Here is a 19,650-nt window from a genome sequence, read left to right on the forward strand (position 1 = left end):
CTTCCATCTTGGAGCCCATTTACCTGGGCAACTCTGGGGATGCTGGCTTGGAGCCTGTTTGGCATGGGAAGGTCTAGTTTAAAGATAGGCTGGTTTTTGAGTTATGCAACCTCTCCCTCCTCTGAACTCTCCCAGCCTTAGGCTGAAGACAGCAAAGTGGTCCTGCCCTGGGGGAGCAGCCAGTCAGCATGTGACTTGACAGCCCTGCCTGTCGGAGCTCTTGGAAGACTCTTTACCTTGACAGTTCTTTGAGTGACTTTGAGTGACCGAGGTCGTGCCCATGTCTTTTGGAGGGGGCTGGACATGTGTCCCCCTAGTCTCACTGGCAGTCATCTGCTCATACACAGACGGCTGCGCTGGAGCATCCAGATTTCATGTGTTATGGTCCTCTGTCCTCTCATCAGGGAGAGGTGAGCTTTTCGGGCCCTGACCTCCCTGGCTAACAGGCCAGGTCCTCCTTTGCATTTCTGTCTTCCTGCTGCTGCCTCTGCTGAGGGGGTCAGGCTAGGGTGGGCACCTGGTGGGGTCTAGTGATCTTTTGGCTTCTAACTGGCCTGAAAACTCAAGAATCTGGATAAACAGACATGTCTACAGTCAGCTGTGGGTAGCGACATGTATGTGTGTGTGTGTACACACAGCACATATGTAGGGCACACACGGGATACACAAGGACACACACATACTTTAAACAGATTTCACCCACTTACTTCACACAGACACTGCACACGCACGGACGCACCGGCCACCTGGGCACTGCCCATCTCTTTCTCCATTTAAATCTGTCTCCCTCTGCCCCTTTCACAAGGGTGTTGCAGAAACTTAGCTTTTCACCAGCCAAGCTCATTTATCCAAATCCCTGCTGGCCACCCTGCTGTAATTAACTCCTGAATGCCTCCTCAGAGTATCAGCTACAACGACTCGGAGCCCCTGGGAGCAGTGCTGGCCTCCTTCTCTGTCTCAGTTCTGAGTCACCGACAAGGAGAAGGGGGCTTGATCCGTTCCTTTCCAGAGCCTGGCCGAGGTGAGGACATCCCAGCCCAGGAGGCTGGGCCTCCTGGCCGGGGCCACGGTGGTCTCTTCTCCCAGGACCAGGACCCCCCGACCCCACCCGAGTCTGCTCACCCCATCCCAGAGCAGGCCTGGGTCCTTCTCCCCAGGATCCAGGCAGTTTTCTACCCACAAGACCTACTGGAGACTTTCTCTCTTTCTGGACCTTATTTGGTTCTTTTCCCAGAGAGTCAGGGCCTTGACTTCCATTGCCATGTGTTTCTAGGATACCCGTCAGAGCCTTGCAGGGCCTGGCAGAGGCTGCGTGAGGCAGTTGACCCGCTTTCCTCCACTGTGTGGAGCCTCGTCTCAGCGCCCGTGTCTCCAAACCCCGCCTCTGGGCCAGCCCTCCATCCGTGGTTCCCCTCCTGCAGCCTCCTCTCTGGGGATGGGAGGTCACTGCCTCTCAGGGCAGCACATTCTTTATTCGAACTGTTCTGACTTATAGAAAACCCTTCCTCTGCTGGAAGCAACAGTCTGGTCCCAGCCGTCTTCCCTCCGGGGGCCTCCAGAGCCACACACCCCTTCCCCACACAACAGCTCTCCTCAGTCTGGTAGAGTCCCTGTGACACCACAGAGCCCTCTCTTCCCTGGGCCGGAACCCAGCGCCTCAGCCCACCCTCGGGTGCCCGGGCTCCAGTTCCCTTACCGCGTGATCAGTCTCTGACCAAGGCCTGGGCGATCTGTTTCCCTGGGTGGGGAGGACTCAGCAGCTCCACCACCTCCTCTCTCAGGACCTTAAAATGCTTTCTCTTCAGCGAAGCCTGCTTTGGAGATGGTCATTATGATCTCCACATCTGTCTCTTCAACGCCCAACTTCCATTCCTCCTTTCAGTCCAGACCATCAGGTTTTAAAAGTAGCTTCAAGCTAATGAAGTGTCATTTTCAACAGTCCAGTTTTCTGGCAAACTTCCACTGTGTCACTGAAAGTCACCATCCACGTGTGAAGCAAGCACAGGGCACCTCAAGCCTGAAAAGGCACAGTGTTGAGAAAAGCGGCCCCTGCACAGATACCATTTTTGTAAAAGAAACATGATAGGAAGGGGTCTGGAGATGATTACAGGAATTCACATAATAATGAGTGCTGAGCATTGGAATTCAAAATAGCAGCTGTTTTAAAGAGATGGGGCGTGCTGATTTCAATTCCGTTTTGAAAATGACATTACAGAACAACTACTTTAAAGAATAAAAAATGGTTAAGGGAGAAGAAAAAGTAAATGAAAGATTATCCGTATTATTGAATGCCCTCCCCCTTCCTCCTCCATTTGTTCATGACAGACTTTGACCACATCTTCCTCCTCCACACCCAGTCCTTTGGGACTGTGATCGTCAGTGGGTTTTGGCTTTCTTAGAGGGAACTGGGTGAGCGCTGGACCTCTGCATCTTTGACCATATGAGTCCAAGCTTCTGGAGGTGTGTTGCCATTTCCACCTTGACATGAATCTCACTGCTGCCCTGTCCTTGGGTTTCAAGTGTTCTGCTTCTTTCTAATCCCCAAGTCCCAGTTGGGGGTTTTGCCTCCTGCTTGGGCATGGCATTGGAGGCAGGAGTCTCCAGCAGTGATCTTGCTCTGGGTGCACCAGTCAGCCACTCCCCGCTGCACCACCACGGCTGTGCCTTTCCCTTGGTTTCCTTTCCTTTAACTCCTTCTCCTCAAATGGTGCTTCCAAACTTCCATGTGGTTACCAGTTGCCTGAGGATCCTTGGGCCTGGCTGGGTGAGCCCCAAGTGGTGCCGAGACCACAGCTCTGCAGGCTGGAATCAGGGTCGTGAGGCCTTAGGTCTCATGGGATGGGCTCAGCTGAACCAGGGGACCTCCCAGAGCTGGGGCTCACTGCAGGTGTCTCATCCATTGGGTAGCAGTGCTGAGTGATTCCAAGTTACATCTGAGGAAGCGGGACAAACCACTTCACCCTCCACGCCTCGATTCGGTCACCTGCGAAATGGAGGCAGTATTACACATGGGTGAACGTGTAGGGGAGATGAGAAACGTGTAGCGAAGAAGAGGGATGATTTTGATACTGGTCACGAGCATCCATTTGCCTGGTGAGTTGTGGTGCTTCTGAGATCTGCAGAAGGAAGCCAGCCCAGGGTGCTGGTCTGTCACTGTCTCCTCTCCTATCTGCTGCGGGGCTGTGACCTCCTTGCCACGTACCTGGCCCTTGGTCTCCTTTCTCGGGTTATGTCCAAGCAGACGTGGGAGTCCGGAGCCGGCCCAGCTGCCTCGCAGGGATCATCTGTTTCTAAGAAAACCGTGGTAGTTACAGACGAGCTGGGAGTCAGAGTCACAGCTGGAGGTAACAGGACGTTTTGTGTTTATTTCCAGTTTAAAACATACTTAAACACGAAGCAGCAGGGGCATAGCAATCTTACCGTAATTTTGAAAAACATGTAAAGTCTTCTCTCAGTTCCGTCTCCCACATGAGATTACGCTTCTCTCCTGTGAATGTGTCCTTCTGCCTTTATTTAGGTGCACTTATGTCCAGCATCACATACACAGAGCACAGTTTTGTGGCTTGCTCTTCTCTCTCATCATTTTCTTGTAACAGTTTTCATCGAGGTCATTTTTAAGGTTGCATCATCCTCCATCCAGAGGATGTATTACAATCTAGCCATTTGCTGGGCATTTGGGCTGCTTAAGAGTTTTTCCACAAGTGTAAGTGGTGTTGCAATGAAGTTCTTCTTGCACATAAATCTTTTCACTTCTTTTAGATTATTTCTGTTGGATAAATTCCCAGAAGAGCCATTAATAGGTCAGAGGCTTGGAATTTTTTATGACTCCTGAAACATAGGAACTGCTATTTTAGGAGACCTCGCCACATCCAGCAGCTCTGGGCCTGAGGCCGCTCTGGGTGGCCGCTGTCCCATCCACCCCTGTCCCCTCCTTGGGACCCACCAGGCAAGTGTACTTGGATCCCAGCCTCTCTCCTTCTCCAAGGACACATATGAGGTGTTGGGGTCTTTAACTTGGACTCTGAGAATGGATGTCAAGGATCCTCTTTGTGTATATGAGGATTTTTCTAGAAGATCCATCGCTAACATCACACACTCTTAAAAGGGGCCGGGATTCGGAAATGACTTTAGAAGCTCTGAAATATAAGGGCAAACAAAGTCAGCACCGTTAGTGACACCGGTAAACTGGGTGCAAGTGAGGAGGGGGACGAGCACGCCTGGGCACGGCGAGGGGGCTCTCTAGAGAGGTGGCAGGTGGGTGAGGTGGCCGTTCCAGAGAGAGTGACGCTTAGCCTTTTGAGGTTGATGTAAGGTTTCTGTAAACCACATGGGTAAACGGGCCGCCTTAACTGACAACCACAGCTGCTTTCTTGTAATTTTAAACATTGACATTTAATGATTATCTGCTTTCAGAACTCATCTATTCTCTTGGAAAAGTTACAGAAGCATATGATGCAAAAAGTGAAATTCCCCACATTGTACCCCAGAGATAAGTGGGCGGTCTTCTTGCTCTGTGAGCGTCTGGGGGGCCTGCTTTTTGCTGCTGCCGCCGCCTCTCTCCTGCCCTGGCTGCCCGTCTTGGAGCCCCGGCCTAGCTAGTAGCGGGCAGTGTGGGCCATCCCTGGGGAGGCCTGGCTTGTTTCTAAGGAAATTGGGGCACAGGGCACCTCACAGGACTAGACTGTATTCTGACCTTCCCAAGGTTCCCGGGGAGCCAGAGAGGCTTTTCTGGGAGGACAGGGTTCTGAGGGAGGGCCCAAGGGGGTGGGGAAGGCCTGACCAAGGGCTGTGGCTGCCAGGCGCGGCCCCTCTCTGCTCACGTGCTGGAGACCCCAGCCTGCTGGGGTCCCCATCATGCTCTTCACACGTGGGCCTCTTCCTTACATTTGTGTGCACCCTGCATGCACATGTGGTGGGTGGACAGAGGCTGAGACTTGCGTGGAAGGCAGGATCCCTCTCTGTGTCCCCCCATCACCCCACTGGAGCCGGACAGAACTCATAGGACCTGGCTGAGGGCCCAGAAGCTTTTCTGCGACCCTCACCTCCCACTGGAACTCTTTATCTGCGAACCTGTGGCCAGTTTCAAAGCCTGGGGGAAGTTTAGACCTTGTCTTTCTGAAACACTCCTGGCTCAGTGCCCTCAGCAGCACTTCAAGTGATGCAAGAACAGCTGAAGTCTATTGAGCACTTGCTGTGTACAGACACTGTTCCAAGTGTATTATGGAAACGAGTCCCTCAGCCTTCCTGTTTTACAGGCGAGGACACCAAGGCAGGGGAAGGTGTCGTAATGGCCTTACTCCCACACGGGAGTAAGTGGCAGGGCTGGGGTCTGAGCCAGGTAGTTGGACCCCCTGTCCCCACCAGCCTGGCACGGGCAGGGCCGCACCTGGAGTCCTGGCCCTCACTGCTCCCACCCCACCCCACCTCACACCTTCTCCCCCTCAGGACCCCAGCAGCTCCAGAGCTGGCAGGGCTGCGTGTCTCTGACTTTTCTTGAAAACCCTCCCAGAGACTCATCTTCTTCCCAGGCTGAGAGCTCTCTCCATAGTGGCTGGCTTAGGTCTGGGGAGAAGTCCCCTGGCATAGGGCCTCCCCTCCCTGCACGTGGCTGGGCTGGGGGTACCAAGTGCCGGGCCCCGGGGTCTTCAGCGCCTGCTCTGCCCCGGCTCCTGGGCCCCAGGAGACCCAGCTGCTACTTCCTGGGCTCAGGTGGAGCCAGGCAGGGTGCACTGGGGTTATTTTGCCTTCTCATTCCTGAGCTGTACTGCTGCCATTTGAGAGGTTCTTCACAGTGGGAGAGACATTGCTGCGCGAATGGGAGGGTAATGGGAGTAACCATGGTACGTGCTTCAGGCAAGGGCCAGTGCTGGGCACACTGGGCAGAGGGGGACTTACCTCTCAGAGTGGTGTTCACTGCAGGAATTGACTTTCTCCATGAAAACAGAGGACACAGGGACCTCCCTATGCAAATGGCAAGCAAGCCAGGGGCTCCTGGCCGGCAGACCTTCCTGGGCAGAGAAGGGAGGGGCTGCCCTACAGCTGAGCTGTTCCCTAGGGGAGGTGAGGCCCCAGCCCTCTGGCCTACAGCGGGCAGAGGCCTGGATACAACACCAGACTCTTGGGGGGCCTGGTGGCTGCCCCCCCATCCAGAGGAGAGGAGTCAACCTCACACCTCAGGGCTCCTGCCCCTGAGCGGGTGTGTCTAAAAGGCAGGGAGAGCTGGGTTCTCTGGTCTCAGGGCCGAGGGACAATAGCAGAGAGCGGGAATGGGCAGGGCCCGCCCCCGCCCCCGCCCCCCTCCACCCTCCTCCACCTCCTCCAGCCCCACCCCCAGTCCAGGCCCGCGGTGGGTGTTCTCCGTGTCACTGCTGAGGCCTGGGACCTGCAGCCTCAGTTTCACTGTGGTCCCATGACCCCTAGTCAAGCCCCAGGTGCTGAGGACATAGGCAGTAGCCCTTGGCTTTCTGGCCACCCGTCCTGGACCCAGATAACTCCTGTGCCTCAGGTGACTGGACACAGCTCTCCTGGACCGTGAACCTCCCCTCCCCGCCCCACTTCCCCCCTTTCAGCGGCTGACCCTGCGGCACTGGCCTGGTCACCCGGAACTGCTACACCTCTACACCTCGGGGTCAAAGGCTGCGCCCTCCAGCCACATGTCTTGTCCCCCCAGCTGTCTGCCTCCTCCTGCCCCCACCACTTTTCCCAGGCTGAGCTCACTTCCTGCTGCCTTGTCCCATGGGCCTCAGTTTAGTCACCTCTGTGCCATTAGCTACAGTTCTCTTGCTCCCTTACAGTTTCCATCCTGCAGACCTCCCCTCGAGGTTCCCCCTCAGGTGTCTCTCCACCACCCTTCCCCGGGCACCGCCATCACCTGCCTTTCCTCCACGGGGCACGGGGCCGGTGCTTCCTGACAAGGCGCCTCTGCCTGGATTTCTCCCTCCTGTGATCCCCACTCTAGCACCTCTGCTTCCTGGGGTGGGTCTGTGCTGCAGGGCCTCCGTGGAAGGTCACCTGGTTCCCAGTTGACATCTGTCACCAGGATCAGGGCATTTCTTCCCAGAGTGTCTGCGCCTGCCTCTGCCCTCCCTACTAACTCCTTCCTCCCCCACAGGAGAACCTTATGCTTTCCATCCTGCCCAAGCACGTGGCCGATGAGATGCTGAAGGACATGAAGAAGGATGAGAGCCAGAAGGACCAGCAACAGTTCAACACCATGTACATGTACCGCCACGAGAACGTCAGGTGCGCTGGCTGTGGGCGTGGGCTCTGAGCACAGGACGGGGGTTTTTGGAGGGTTGGCTGAGCCCTGTGGGGCTCAAGAGCCTTCCCAGGGACTAAAAGCACGGCCACACCATGGTGTGAGCCTCAGCCCCTGTGGGAGCTGCCTTGCTGCGGAACGTTGGGGCTGAGACAGGTCACGTGGTCCAGCCCCGTCACTGTGTAGACACCACCCACAGGATGACCAAAAGTCAGAGCCCTGAACGTGCCCTGGCAGTGCCAGGGTCCCACTGCTCTGGGCCTCGAGCGAGGGCCTGGTTGCCTGGGCGCTGGAGCAGGAGCTGGCGGTGGGCCTGGTGTGGAGCCCAGCTTGCCACCCTGGGCCTCAGCCTGTGGCCTCTGTCCTCTTCCAGTATCCTCTTTGCCGACATCGTGGGCTTCACCCAGCTGTCTTCGGCCTGCAGCGCCCAGGAGCTCGTGAAGCTGCTCAACGAGCTCTTTGCCCGCTTTGACAAGCTGGCGGCTGTAAGTACCCTGATCCGCCTGGCTTGCCAGGTGGGGGCACCACCCTTGTGGCCTGGGCCTGCCCCCCGCCCCCGGCTCCCACCACATCCTCCCACCTGTCCTCCCTCTGCTTTCTCTTCGGCTCTGAGGAGGGACTCACACCGTGGTCCACGCCCTGCCCTTCCAGAAATACCACCAGCTCCGGATTAAGATCCTGGGTGACTGTTACTACTGCATCTGCGGCCTGCCTGACTACCGGGAGGACCACGCCGTCTGCTCCATCCTCATGGGGCTTGCCATGGTGGAGGCCATTTCGTAAGTTGGGTGCCTCTGGTGAAGGGGGGCCTCCCAGAGCATACGTCCCAGCCCTGGACCCGTGTGGGAGGCAGGCCTTCCACGTTGGTCTGTCTTGGTGGGCCCGGCACACCCCAGGCCCCCAAGGAGTGCTCTCAGGGTGTAATGGGGGTGTTGCATGGTTGGTAAGTCCCTCGGTCCCAGGCTCAGGGAAGCTGGGCAGAGCTTGCCTTCCTCACAGCTGAGGGAAACTGCAAGGCTTCTCCGAGGGGTGCTTTTCTATCCTTAGTCCACTTTTTTTCTGCTGGAAGTTGCAGTCATCATAAAATTCTGCCACCTCACATTTGCTTAATTGTCCCCCAAGTGTTCCCCATCTCCTCTCTCAGTGTTTTCTTATCATGACCCGCTCCCCACCCCCTAGGACAGATAGGGTTAAGGATGTCCATGTCCATCTCTTGGATCAGAAAGTCCAAGTACAGCAGTGAAGTGACTGCTGAGGTCACGAGATATATGGGGCAGCAGAGGTGGGACTGGAACCCTGGCCTCTGAGCTCCTGGCCAGGGCTCCTGCCTGCACTGCTGGGAGGATGGTGGAGTCACCTGGCTCCTCTCCGATGCTGTCACTGCCCCTGAGCCTGGTGCTCCCTCCCATCAACTCACGGCCTCTGGTGGGCCCTGGGGGGCATCAGACCCTGCAGCTCCTTGCTGAGGCTTCTCCCACAGGATGGAGTCCAGGAATTGGGTGTGTTGCTTCGCTGCCGCCTTGGAGCGGGTGGTTTTGCATTTTTACCATCTTCTAGGTTAAAGCCCCCTCCAGGACTGGCTGGAAAGAAGCAGGTGCTGCCTTTCCCCAGGGGCCTTAGTTCAGGGCAGCAGAGCCTTTTACCTCCACTCTTGTCACCATCAGGCACGGTTCTGAAATTCCTGTTTGTCTCCTTCTGGATTTCCCAAGCAAGGAGCTGTTCCCACTGTGCACATAGTGCGTCACACAGGGCCTGGCACATAGTAGGTGCTCAGAGAAGCGTCAGCTGCTCAGATGAGTACATGGATGATTAGAAGAGAGCAGTTGGAGGCTGCTCAGGGGCAGAGGGTCCCACTGCTGTTCCTGTCCCCCACCCGCACCCCAGATCACACTGGCCTGTGATGGCTGACTCTGGGCTCGGGCTGTAGCCTGCTGTAACCTCGGCTGCAGGTGGCTCAGCTCAGACGCAGGCAGAAAGCGGTAGGGCAGCCAGTAAGCCCTTGGCCTGGAGAGGAGGAGTCCTGAGCAGAATTCCTCCTGCTGGGGGAGAGGGGGGCTGGCCACCGTGCCGCGGGCAGCCTGACCCCTCCTCCCTTCTGTGTGGACCTGGAAGGTATGTGCGGGAGAAGACGAAGACCGGGGTGGACATGCGTGTGGGGGTGCACACAGGCACCGTGCTGGGGGGCGTCCTGGGCCAGAAGCGCTGGCAGTACGACGTGTGGTCCACCGACGTCACCGTGGCCAACAAGATGGAAGCCGGCGGCATCCCAGGGTGAGTGCATGTTCCATCCCCGGGGCAGGTGTGGGGGCCGAGGGAGGGGACTGTTCCATGCAGGAGCAGCCTTCCTTCTTGGGTGCCGGCCTCCTGGGCCTCTCCTGCCTGGAGCGCTGCAGCAGTCGATCATCTCATCGTGGGGCCGCCGGGCTCTGTGGTCACACATGGCTATAGCTCCAGGGTGCACATGTCCCTGGAGGGCGTCGTTATCAGTGACAGGCTCTGAGGTAGCTATCCATGGTTCTGATGCACCTGCGTGTCTCACCTGAGCTTTTTGACAGACTCTGCAAGTCAGGCGGGGCTGACTGCTTTCCTCTTTTGCAATTACATTTGCTGCTTCAAACTGCTGCCACCTCAGGGTGGACCACGGATGCAGTGAAACCTTCCCCTCCTGGGCCAGGGAGCTTCCCTCGAATACAGCCAAAATTCTCTCCCTAGTGGTGACTCCCCAGAAAAGAGTTTCTTACCCCCCGACACAGGTGTTGCAACTGATAATCACATGGAGTGGGTGATAATCAGACTTCATGGATCTTAGTGTTCAGAGCAGACTTCTAATTTCTTATCTCATTTGTTACCCTCGGAAGCCTGTGAGGACAAACTGTCTTACTGATTAAACACTGAGGCTCAAGAGAAGGGCAGGTACCATGCTGCCCACACAGCCAGTGAGGGTCAAGACTTCCTGTCACTGCTCTTAGGAACAGCACATCCCACGTGCCCAGGAGATACAGGCCCAAGCAGCTGCCTGGTCCAGCCACTGTCCCTTGACTGTCCGCAGGGTGGGGCGGGGCTGCCCTCCTGCCTGTGCTCAGGGCCTCTCTCGCCATAATCCAGGCGTGTGCACATCTCCCAGAGCACCTTGGACTGCCTGAAAGGAGAGTTTGATGTGGAGCCAGGCGATGGGGGCAGCCGTTGCGATTACCTGGACGAGAAAGGCATTGAAACCTACCTTATCATTGCGTCCAAGCCAGAGGTGAAGAAGACAGCCGCCCAAAATGGCCTCAATGGCTCCGTGAGTCCCCATCCACCCCTGGGCTCGGGGGAGGGGAGGGAAGGGGTTAAAGGCGAGATCGTTGAAGAGTTGGTGGGACTTAGAGGTGGCAGAGTAGGTGAGAGGAGGCGCAGGTTGGCAAAAAAGCAATTCTGAGTCCCGTTGAGCAGGAGGCTAGTGGGAGCCTCCTTTCAGAGCAACAGTTGGTTTCTAGGGGAAAACTGGAATCAAGGTGATTGTGCTGTATCCCAAGGCACTGTCTGGAGGGGAGGCCACTGGAAATGTGTAAGTGGCGCTCAGGAGGGTGGCTGGGTTGGGATGAGGGCCACCTGCCCAGGGATGGGAGGCAGTTGAAGCCACAGAAGTGACGTGGATACTGGGGAGAATGGTTGAAAGCAGCAGGATTGGATCAGGAAATAAGAAGGAAGAGGACAGGAAGGGAAGCTCCCAGTAGTCCTGCCCTCTGCTCAGCGCTGGGTGCAGGGCCTCCCTCATGCCCTCAGCAGCTTCCCCACTGACCACACACCTCCTGACAGTCCATCTGCTTAGAAGCCATCAGTGGCTGCTACAGAAATTGACCCCTCTACTATCTTCTGCTGAATCTGGAAAATACTTCTTTCCTTGTAATCTTTCACCTAACCCTGCAGTCATGAGAACTGAACAGCTGTGCGGTTTGATGCTCTCTGGGATGGCATGTCATTTGGGACTGGCCCACGGCTGAGGCTTTGCCTCGTTCTGATGACAGCAAAGCCCACTCTGGTGTAGCATCAGAAGTGGTGGCTGAAGAGGCGACTCCTGATAAAGTTTTAAAAGAAAACTGGGCACCTTTTCTTCTCCCGCAAATGTATACAATGACCAGCAGATCAGTCCAGCAAATTGACAGAAGATTCATCCATTCAGCAGATCTAAGCGTAACCACTATTTATTGGCTGTTTCTGTGCATCTATTCTTCTACTTAATCCTTAAGACAACCTGTGAGAAGGGGGCTGTCATTACGCCTGCTTTGCAGAGGAGGAAACTGAGGCCCAGAGGGCTGCACAAGTTGCAGAGCCAATGGGTGGCAGAGCCGGGGTCTGAAACCAAAGCCTGAGTCCCTGACCCTCCAGCCACATTGCTCCTAGGTACCTGTGGGTCCCTCCCATGTGCAGGAGGTCACACAAACCTGGCATCAGGAGGGACATAAAGGTAGATACAACAGGGCTCACCCCCAAATAATTTAAATCCCACTGGTGCTGGGAGCTTGGGGTGAGTTGGAATGGGGCCTGGGCCGTGGGCTGTTGGGCCGCGTGGCCTGGGGCCCACAGGACGGGAGCACAGACGGCAGCTGTTGAGGGAACTGGATGGAGTTAGACTTTGTCTTAAATCCTCCACCAGACAAACGAGCTGGTCTGTTTCTCATGGAAACATGGGCAGTGTTCTCCTTAAAACTACTTTTGCTGACATTTTGAGGCAAGCCAGGTTCTCAGTGTCTTGTAAGTTGACTTATAACTTTCTTAGTGCCCTTCTTGAAAAACACATTTCTTGAGGTGGAAAAGCTGGGTGGAGAGTTCTGCACCTGGAAAGTTGAGCCTGTGTCCCCACCACTCACCTCCGGCCACCCTCCCCCTGCTCTTGCTGGCTCTTTAACTCACTTTTAGTTCATCTGAAAGATGAACCCATGGTATCTCATTATTTTAATGACATTTCTTTAGTTATCAGTAAGACTGGACACTTTTAACATGGTTGTCAGCCTGGTGACTTTCTTCTGTGAACTGCATATTCATATCTAACCTCAGAGTGCTTTTTCCATCTCTGATTTGTAGAAGCTCTTTGCTTATGAGAGAAATGAACCCTTTGTCATGTGACGTTCATCAAGTCCATCTCAGGCACCCACTCCGTGCCAGCGCTGTGGTGCATGTGTCTCGGGGAACTTAGAAGGGAAGCTGCTGTAGGTTATACCTGTTGTCTTCCCTGCAAGGCGCTGCAGCAGCGGTCAGCTCTCAGTGTGCGTCAAGTGAACAACTTAGCATGGTTACCGTAAGGCCACGTGGTCGGCTCAGCAGTCGAGATGTGCTCAGAGGAGGCAATGTGAGCGGACCACCAGACTTGCTCCACAGTCAGGGAGTCAGAAGCAATAAAGCACAGACGATGCAGAGGAGATAACGAGGGAGCGGTGTATGAGCGATAATGGGGAGGAGGAAGGGAAGTGATAAGAGTGGCTTCTCTGGGCATCGCAGGAGCAGATCCAACTGTATCTGCAGAAACCACTCTCCATGGTTTAGTTACTACTTGGTTTAGTAAGTTAACAGAGTGATGAGGAGGAGGGTGTGAGGAGAATTATCTCACAATGAATCCTCTCCAAAGTGTGAAAAAGACATCTCCCATCTATGCTAACCTTGATATCAACCTCATCCAGTTGTTTTAAATGCCATCTCCAACAACTCTCCAGTTGAGATCTCAGCCCAACCCGCATCCCTGCACTGACCTCGCAGGCACATAAGTCTCCATGTGTGCGCACCACAGGTGGCCCAGAGGTGACGGTCCAGAGCCGAGCCCCCTATCCTCACGCTGCTCTGAAACCTGCTCTTCCCCAGCTCTTCCCGACTCAGTGCTAGCTCCATTCTTTTAACTGCTCAGACCAAAAACTTTGAAGACATCCTTGACCCCTCTCTACAATCTGTAAGCCCCTTCCAGCAAGATAGGCTCTAACCTCCCTCTTATCCCCTTGTAGCCCCTGTCCCCATCCAAGCCACTGTCATCTCCCGACCAGTCATCCTGCTCCTGCCCCAGCCCTGCTGCCCTCTGTCTCCACACAGCAGTCAAACACCCTCCACTGGTCTCACTCAGAGGAAAAGCCAGAGCATCCAGTCAGGCCGTCAGCGTCCCGGCCCCGGGCTATTGCTCAGATGCTCCAAGGTCCCACTTCCTGGATCCCAGCCCAAAGAGCTACATGATTTGCCCCTTCAGGTCTTTATCGAAATGTCATCTTCACGGGGACACCTCCCCTGACCTCCACAACAAGAGTGTGAGCTCCAAGGTCAGGACATTTTGTCTGTGTCCCCAGGAGTTAGAATAACTCTGTCACATAGTAGATACTCAGTAAATACTTGGTAAATGAATGAAAATGAGCTGTTTCCCTGTGTATGGTATTTAATTTACTCTGTCAAGGAAAAAATACTAATGATTGGGGAAGTTGGCTTGTGGAATTTACTCAGACTTTTGGAAGGCATTTGACAAGGCTCTACACCAAGAAAGATCTCTGAATCACTGTGTCACTGAGTTATGTTGCAGAAATGGGAATTGGAACAATAGGATCTTTCTCTGCTTAGAAAAATCTTAATAGTAGAAATTGATACTAGAAAATTATAGCATTTTAAAAGTAATGTTCTAGAGGAGGTACTGAATAGTGAGATTTCTAAGTCTATGAGGCTTCTAAACTCTAGTGAGAAGATTCCAGACTGACAGGAGCTGAGCCCCTCGCTGGGGTGGGCAGCTGGCAGTGTCCCTGATGGTCACTTCCGTCTGCTGCAGGCCTTGCCGAATGGAGCGCCGCCATCCTCAAAGCCCAGCTCCCCTGCCCTCATCGGGACCAAGGAGCCCAACGGGAGCATCCACACCAGCGGCTCCACGTCGGAGGAGCCCGAGGAGCAGGATGCCCCAGTGCGTGCAGGGCTGAGGCCTGGGATGTGGGAGGGGACGGGAAGGGGGGAGGCAAAAGGTGCCGCAGGAAAAGTCCTGTGCTGGGAGGGGGAGACCTGGCCACGGGCCTAGGCCCTGTCCTTTATAGCTGTGTAACCGTGGGCAGGCCACCTCCCCATCTGCCCCACCCCCCACCCCATCTCCTCATCAGTTACGTGGGGTGGGGGTGGGTGAAGTCAAAAGAGGTGCTAACGTCCGAGGCCTCGTCTACCCCTGACGTCCCAGAATCCTGCAGATTTGAGGGCAATGAGGACATCCATGAAGATTTCTTTAGGATCCAAGACAATTTTGGAAGTGAGACCTCAGGGCTGACTCAGTCCAAACCCCACAAGTCCTGTGCACAGATGAGGGGTTTCCAAAGGAATTGACAGGCTGTCCCCCTGAGGTCAGGGTCCATCTTGGGAGAGCGTCCGTTACTAAGGAGCTTCCTGAGTGTATTCACTGACAGAGGGAGATGCTGGGCCAGGAGTCTCGGTCTTGGAGTGGCCGCTATGGGCTTGTCGGCAGCACCGCCAGTCTCACTGTGAGGGAGGCAGGAGAACTGCCCCTGGGGCCTTGCGACAGGTGCTGGAGGACGAGGGCAGACAGGGCTGAAGGTAAACTGGGTTTTTCTTGAGCACCACAACATTCAGTAACTTTCCCCTATTGTGATTTTCTTGATAGGAAGTGGAAATACAAATTCAGTGTTACTCACTAGCAAGGACACAGATAGAGGTTTAGCATCCTGTGACTTTTTGTGTCCTCACAATTAGCCAGTGACACACTGCTCCAGATACGCTTCAGGGACAGAGGTTCTTGGTGCTGGAACAGAACATCCACTTCACGTTACAGAGAAGAAAACTGAGGCTGGGGGAACATGAATTGTATGGGGTCAGACTGTCAACCAGAGGCTCACTTGAACTTAAGCCCGGGGTGTCTTGATGCTGGCTTCCAGGATGCACTCTTGGACGCCTACAGACAGCTCTGATGAGGCCAAGACTGATGACTCTGGAATCACAGCCTGGATCCATGTGTTTGGAGTTGATGCTTTTCCTTTATGACCAGGAATAAAAATGGTAGCAGGTGCCCTGCCACCCCACTAGCAACTAGGATGTGATTTTTCTCTCCATCATGTTCCCCCTAAGATCTTCCTTCCCAAAATGAGCCAGATCTGAGCTCCTTTTGAGAGATCTCTTAAGCCCTAGGGGTGCGGGCCCTTTACGTCTTCGAGGATGCCTATGTGTGTGGCTGTGTGACACCCCCATCCTCATAGCAGGAGGTGACAGGACTACAGTGGCCCGGCAGCCATCTCAGACTCCAGGTCTTCCACCCGTGCGCCTGGCAGCTGCTCCCCCACACCCTGCCATTAGTGGGCAGCCACTGCTGAGCTTCTGTTAGGGATCCCTGGATCTGGGACCTGGGGTCCCAGGAAAATCAGGAAGGACTGAGGCTTTGGGTCCAGACCCAAGCAGGACAGAGCCACGTGGGAGCATTGGGAAGGCTTTTCCCATGAAATGGTTCTAAGAGCCAAGGGCTTAATCCTCATGTGATCCCTTTCGATCTCCTTCCCCCAGCACCACCCAGTCTTTCCCAAACTCCGTCTTTTTTGCCTCCTTGTCCCCGACCCCCATCCCCCAATGCTGCCCCGCTGCCTTGCAGGCCGACAACCCCTCATTCCCCAACCCCCGCCGGAGGCTGCGCCTTCAGGACCTGGCTGACCGCGTGGTGGACGCCTCTGAGGACGAGCACGAGCTCAACCAGCTACTCAACGAGGCCCTGCTCGAGCGGGAGTCTGCCCAGGTGTAAGTGGCCCCCGATGTTCAGCCCTTGGCATGTGCCTTACCCGGCCCCAAGGCGGGGACTGGGGAGTTAGTCTTTTTTTTTTTCCCCAGTGGCTTCTGGACTTTATGTTTTGCTTAGAAAGTTCTTCTCCACTATAAGTTTACAGTTCCCTGGGAGTCAGTCTTAAACATGGTCTTTCCTGGCCGGCGAGGCCGATGTGGCATTTGTCTGTCACGGGCTTGTTTACCCTGCAGAGTGAAGAAGAGAAACACCTTCCTCCTGTCCATGCGGTTCATGGACCCCGAGATGGAAACCCGCTACTCGGTGGAGAAGGAGAAGCAGAGTGGGGCTGCCTTCAGCTGCTCCTGTGTCGTCCTGCTCTGTGCGGCCCTGGTGGAGATTCTCATCGACCCCTGGTGAGGGCAGGGCAGGGACAGGCCAGGGAGGGCGAAAGGCGAGCAGCCCCAGGGAATGCGGGGCTGCGTCTGGACCCCCCTCCTTCTCTCTGCCCCAGGGTCCCAGAGCACTAGTGTCAAAGTGAGGGTCACACCAGGGCTGAGAAAGCTGAGGGACAGAGGGGTCTGGGGGGAGGGAGACCTTGGCTGGATGGGCCTGAGTGGTTCTGGGACAAGGAGACAGCGGATGGGGACGCTCAACCTTAGTCACCAAGGCCCATCCTGCTCCCTTTCTTGGCTCATCTTAGTAAAGACAGAGTTCAGGCTCTGGTGCAGACTGCTCACCTCTCACAGCAGCAGGTCCTCCGGGGCAGGGCAGGGTGCTCCGGAAAGATGGCTCCCCTTCCTTCCCCCCATCCTGTTCTCCCAGCAGCCGATCAGCAGCTCACTCCAGATCAGGGACCCCCTCCAGGAGAAGTGGGTGTGGAGCTCTGTTCTTATCACAGTTTGGGGAACTTCAAGAGCCTTGGACTCATCACACGGTCTTAGGTTCTGGACACGGCTTTCTTGCCTGCTTGTTCTATGACCCTGGGCACGTCCCTGAGGGTTCCTGGGGCAGCAGTCTACTCAGCTGTAAAGCCGAAGATGATGCTGATGGTGACAGTCTGAGATAACAACACGTGCCCTGGCTCACTCAGAACTGTTGTGAGGATCAGAGTCATTCCCTCACTTCACAGAGTTTCTGGCTGTCTGCCTTGTGCCTGGGGCTGAGGTCTAGGGAGGCGGCGGTGAGTGCTGTCACTCTCAGCAGCCCTGGGCAATAAGGGAGCTGCTCTGTTCCGTGCTGTCCCCTTGCATCCTAGCAACACGGCCGAATGCTCGTTCCTAAGAATCCCTTCCCGGGTTTTAATGGGCTCTGCCCAGGGCCTCTGTGAGTCTGTCCTTTGGGAAGAATCCTGGGGACAGTTACAGCTGGGAGGGTCACAGGTCCCCAGGCCCTGCACACACCACAGTCGGCAGCCCTCCCACCCCTGTGTGTCTCGTCTGTCCAGCAAGCGGCAGCAAGGCCCTGGCGTCACACAGAACTTTTCTGGTACAGGCTGTGCCCTGCTTACAGGGCCTGCCCCCCTCCCTTCCTTTACTCTGCTGGCCGCTAACCCAACTCATGACTCCCTCTGGTCCCTGCCCTGATTGCTTTCTCTCTGTTACAGGCTCATGACAAACTATGTGACTTTTGTGGTTGGGGAGGTTCTGCTCCTGATCCTGACAGTCTGCTCCATGGCTGCCATCTTTCCCCAGGTAAGAAGCTCTTTTCCTTTTGGCTCAGAGCCCTCGAAGTGAGCCTCAGCCCTGCAGAAGTGGGCATGCACAGAGCTGTGTGTCCTGTCAGGTCCTCAGCGGTAGATTGTCTTCCACTGGGGTGGCTCGGGCATTTGTCCCGTTGTTTACTACACACTCCTTCATCATCACCTCCGCATCTGCTTTGGGCGAGGCCCTGGAGCACACTCGGGGGAGTGAGCCAGAGTCTAGAAAAGTAGGAACCTGTGTAGAAAAGCTGCGGAGGCCCAGTGGGAAGGTAAACTGGCTCCAGTGGTGAAGGACCCTGAAAGCCGACACGGGGACTGAGACCTGCCCCTGTGAGCCCTGGGAGCCAGGCAGAGTTTTGATCCGAATGACAAGGAAAAGTAGTGTTTAGGAAAATTAACCTGGCAGGTGGTGTGCAAGTAACTTGGGAGAATTAGGTCTACTGACTCAGGAGAAGCCAGGCAAAGACAGCTGGCACTGAAAATTCTCCCCTGACCTGGCTTTGCCATGCAGAGACAGGGAGGGGACTGCCGCCGGCAGGTGATGCCCCCACTCCTGGCCAGCAGCAAGTCAGCTCCAGGAAGGGCACGTGCACCGCCGGCAGGACTGGCACAGGCAGAGCCGGGCTCCCCGCACTCGCTTCTCAGTTCTGACGGTCAGTTTGGGTGACACACACACAGAGCACTGTTTTCTAGGTTCCTGGGAAGTGTGGGAGCAGCCAGAGTGGTTAGCAGTCGTGTTTGCAGGCTCAAGGCCCTTGACATTCCACCCTTCTAGGCCTTTCCCAAGAAGCTCGTGGCCTTCTCGACTTGGATCGACCGGACCCGCTGGGCCAGGAATACCTGGGCCATGCTGGCCGTCTTCATTCTGGTTATGGCAAACGTCGTGGACATGGTGAGCCCCTGCTGTCCTGTTGAAGGGACTCCCACTTTCAGAGGAGGCTTCCAGATCGGTGGGCACCAGCCATCTGCCAGCCCCTTCCTCCAGTGCTAGACATAATTCTGGAGTGGCATATAGGTCCCTAAATGATCATCCTGGCCAAATTGCGGGGGCCTTCTCCCCAGCCGGAGACTCCCCAGTGAGACTACCTTGTCTCCTCCAGCTCCTTGCCCTCCCCAAGTCCAGGAGCCCAACACCAGGTCCTGTGCTGGGTGCTTTCCATACATTGACTCATTTAATCTGTATAATAATCCCAGGAGGTCGGTATCATTTGTAGTTTCTTGTAAAGAAATGATGCTCAGAGAGGTCACATAGCTAGTAACAGTGTTGAGAACTGAAACAGTCCTAAATCCCAGTCCTGTGTTTCTTCCTCCATATCTTGCTGCTCGGGGGGCCCCCATACTCCTAAGCATTCTGCGTATCTTAAGCACTCCCTACTGTGTGGCTAGTGTTAGGCATCCTTCAGGACAAGAGAGGTAAACCTGTTCCACCAGAGACGCTCTCCTGTCTGGCCTTCATCCCCTTGAATAAGGCCAGACCTTCCTGAGGGCGGAGCTTCACAGAGCCCAGATGAGATCTCTTCTCTGCTCTCCTCAATTCATGTGGGTCGCAGGAGGGGGCAGCCAGATGCCTCCTTGGGGAGAAGGGACCGCCGTTGGAAGCCAGCAGCCCTTTACTGGGCACTGGGGGCTTGGCGCCGACACTGATGCTCTCGTCAGCCCTCGCGGCTCCGCTCCCTCCAGTGCTGATGGTACCATACATGCCCTCCTACAGAGTCAGGGACTTTTTTCAAATATGGTATTACATTACTTGCTTCATTATCTTTAACAACTGAAGCCCGGGAGAAAACTCAGTATGGGGACTTATTCTGGCAGCAGTACAGGTGACAAGCCTGTGGGCCAGCTGGTCAGAGTCCAGCTGGAATGGAGTGAGGAGCTCCAGAACCTGGCGTGCCCACAGGCTGCCGGTGCCCACAGCACAGGGCAGGGAAGCCCCGGGCCTCCTGGTGTCAGGACACACCTGGAGCCTGGTGCCCAGGTCTGGGGACCTCT

At 55.5% G+C, this 19,650-nt stretch overlaps 1 protein-coding gene across 2 annotated transcripts in view; it reads left to right on the forward strand.

Annotated features, from left to right (window-relative positions):
- ADCY3 (adenylate cyclase 3) overlaps nucleotides 1-19,650 on the forward strand; it is a 74,402-nt gene that overhangs the window by 46,706 nt on the left and 8,046 nt on the right. For both annotated transcript variants that reach the window (XM_006197163.4, XM_072938106.1), the window contains exons 4-13: nucleotides 7,112-7,242; nucleotides 7,632-7,743; nucleotides 7,910-8,037; nucleotides 9,371-9,529; nucleotides 10,364-10,541; nucleotides 14,031-14,159; nucleotides 15,837-15,979; nucleotides 16,214-16,375; nucleotides 17,566-17,653; nucleotides 18,437-18,553. In XM_006197163.4, coding sequence (XP_006197225.2) covers nucleotides 7,112-7,242; nucleotides 7,632-7,743; nucleotides 7,910-8,037; nucleotides 9,371-9,529; nucleotides 10,364-10,541; nucleotides 14,031-14,159; nucleotides 15,837-15,979; nucleotides 16,214-16,375; nucleotides 17,566-17,653; nucleotides 18,437-18,553 — 1,347 coding nt within the window. The remainder of the gene's footprint in view (nucleotides 1-7,111; nucleotides 7,243-7,631; nucleotides 7,744-7,909; nucleotides 8,038-9,370; nucleotides 9,530-10,363; nucleotides 10,542-14,030; nucleotides 14,160-15,836; nucleotides 15,980-16,213; nucleotides 16,376-17,565; nucleotides 17,654-18,436; nucleotides 18,554-19,650) is intronic.

Source organism: Vicugna pacos, chromosome 15 (assembly GCF_048564905.1).
Source record: "Vicugna pacos chromosome 15, VicPac4, whole genome shotgun sequence".
Taxonomy (NCBI): Eukaryota; Metazoa; Chordata; class Mammalia; order Artiodactyla; family Camelidae; genus Vicugna; species Vicugna pacos.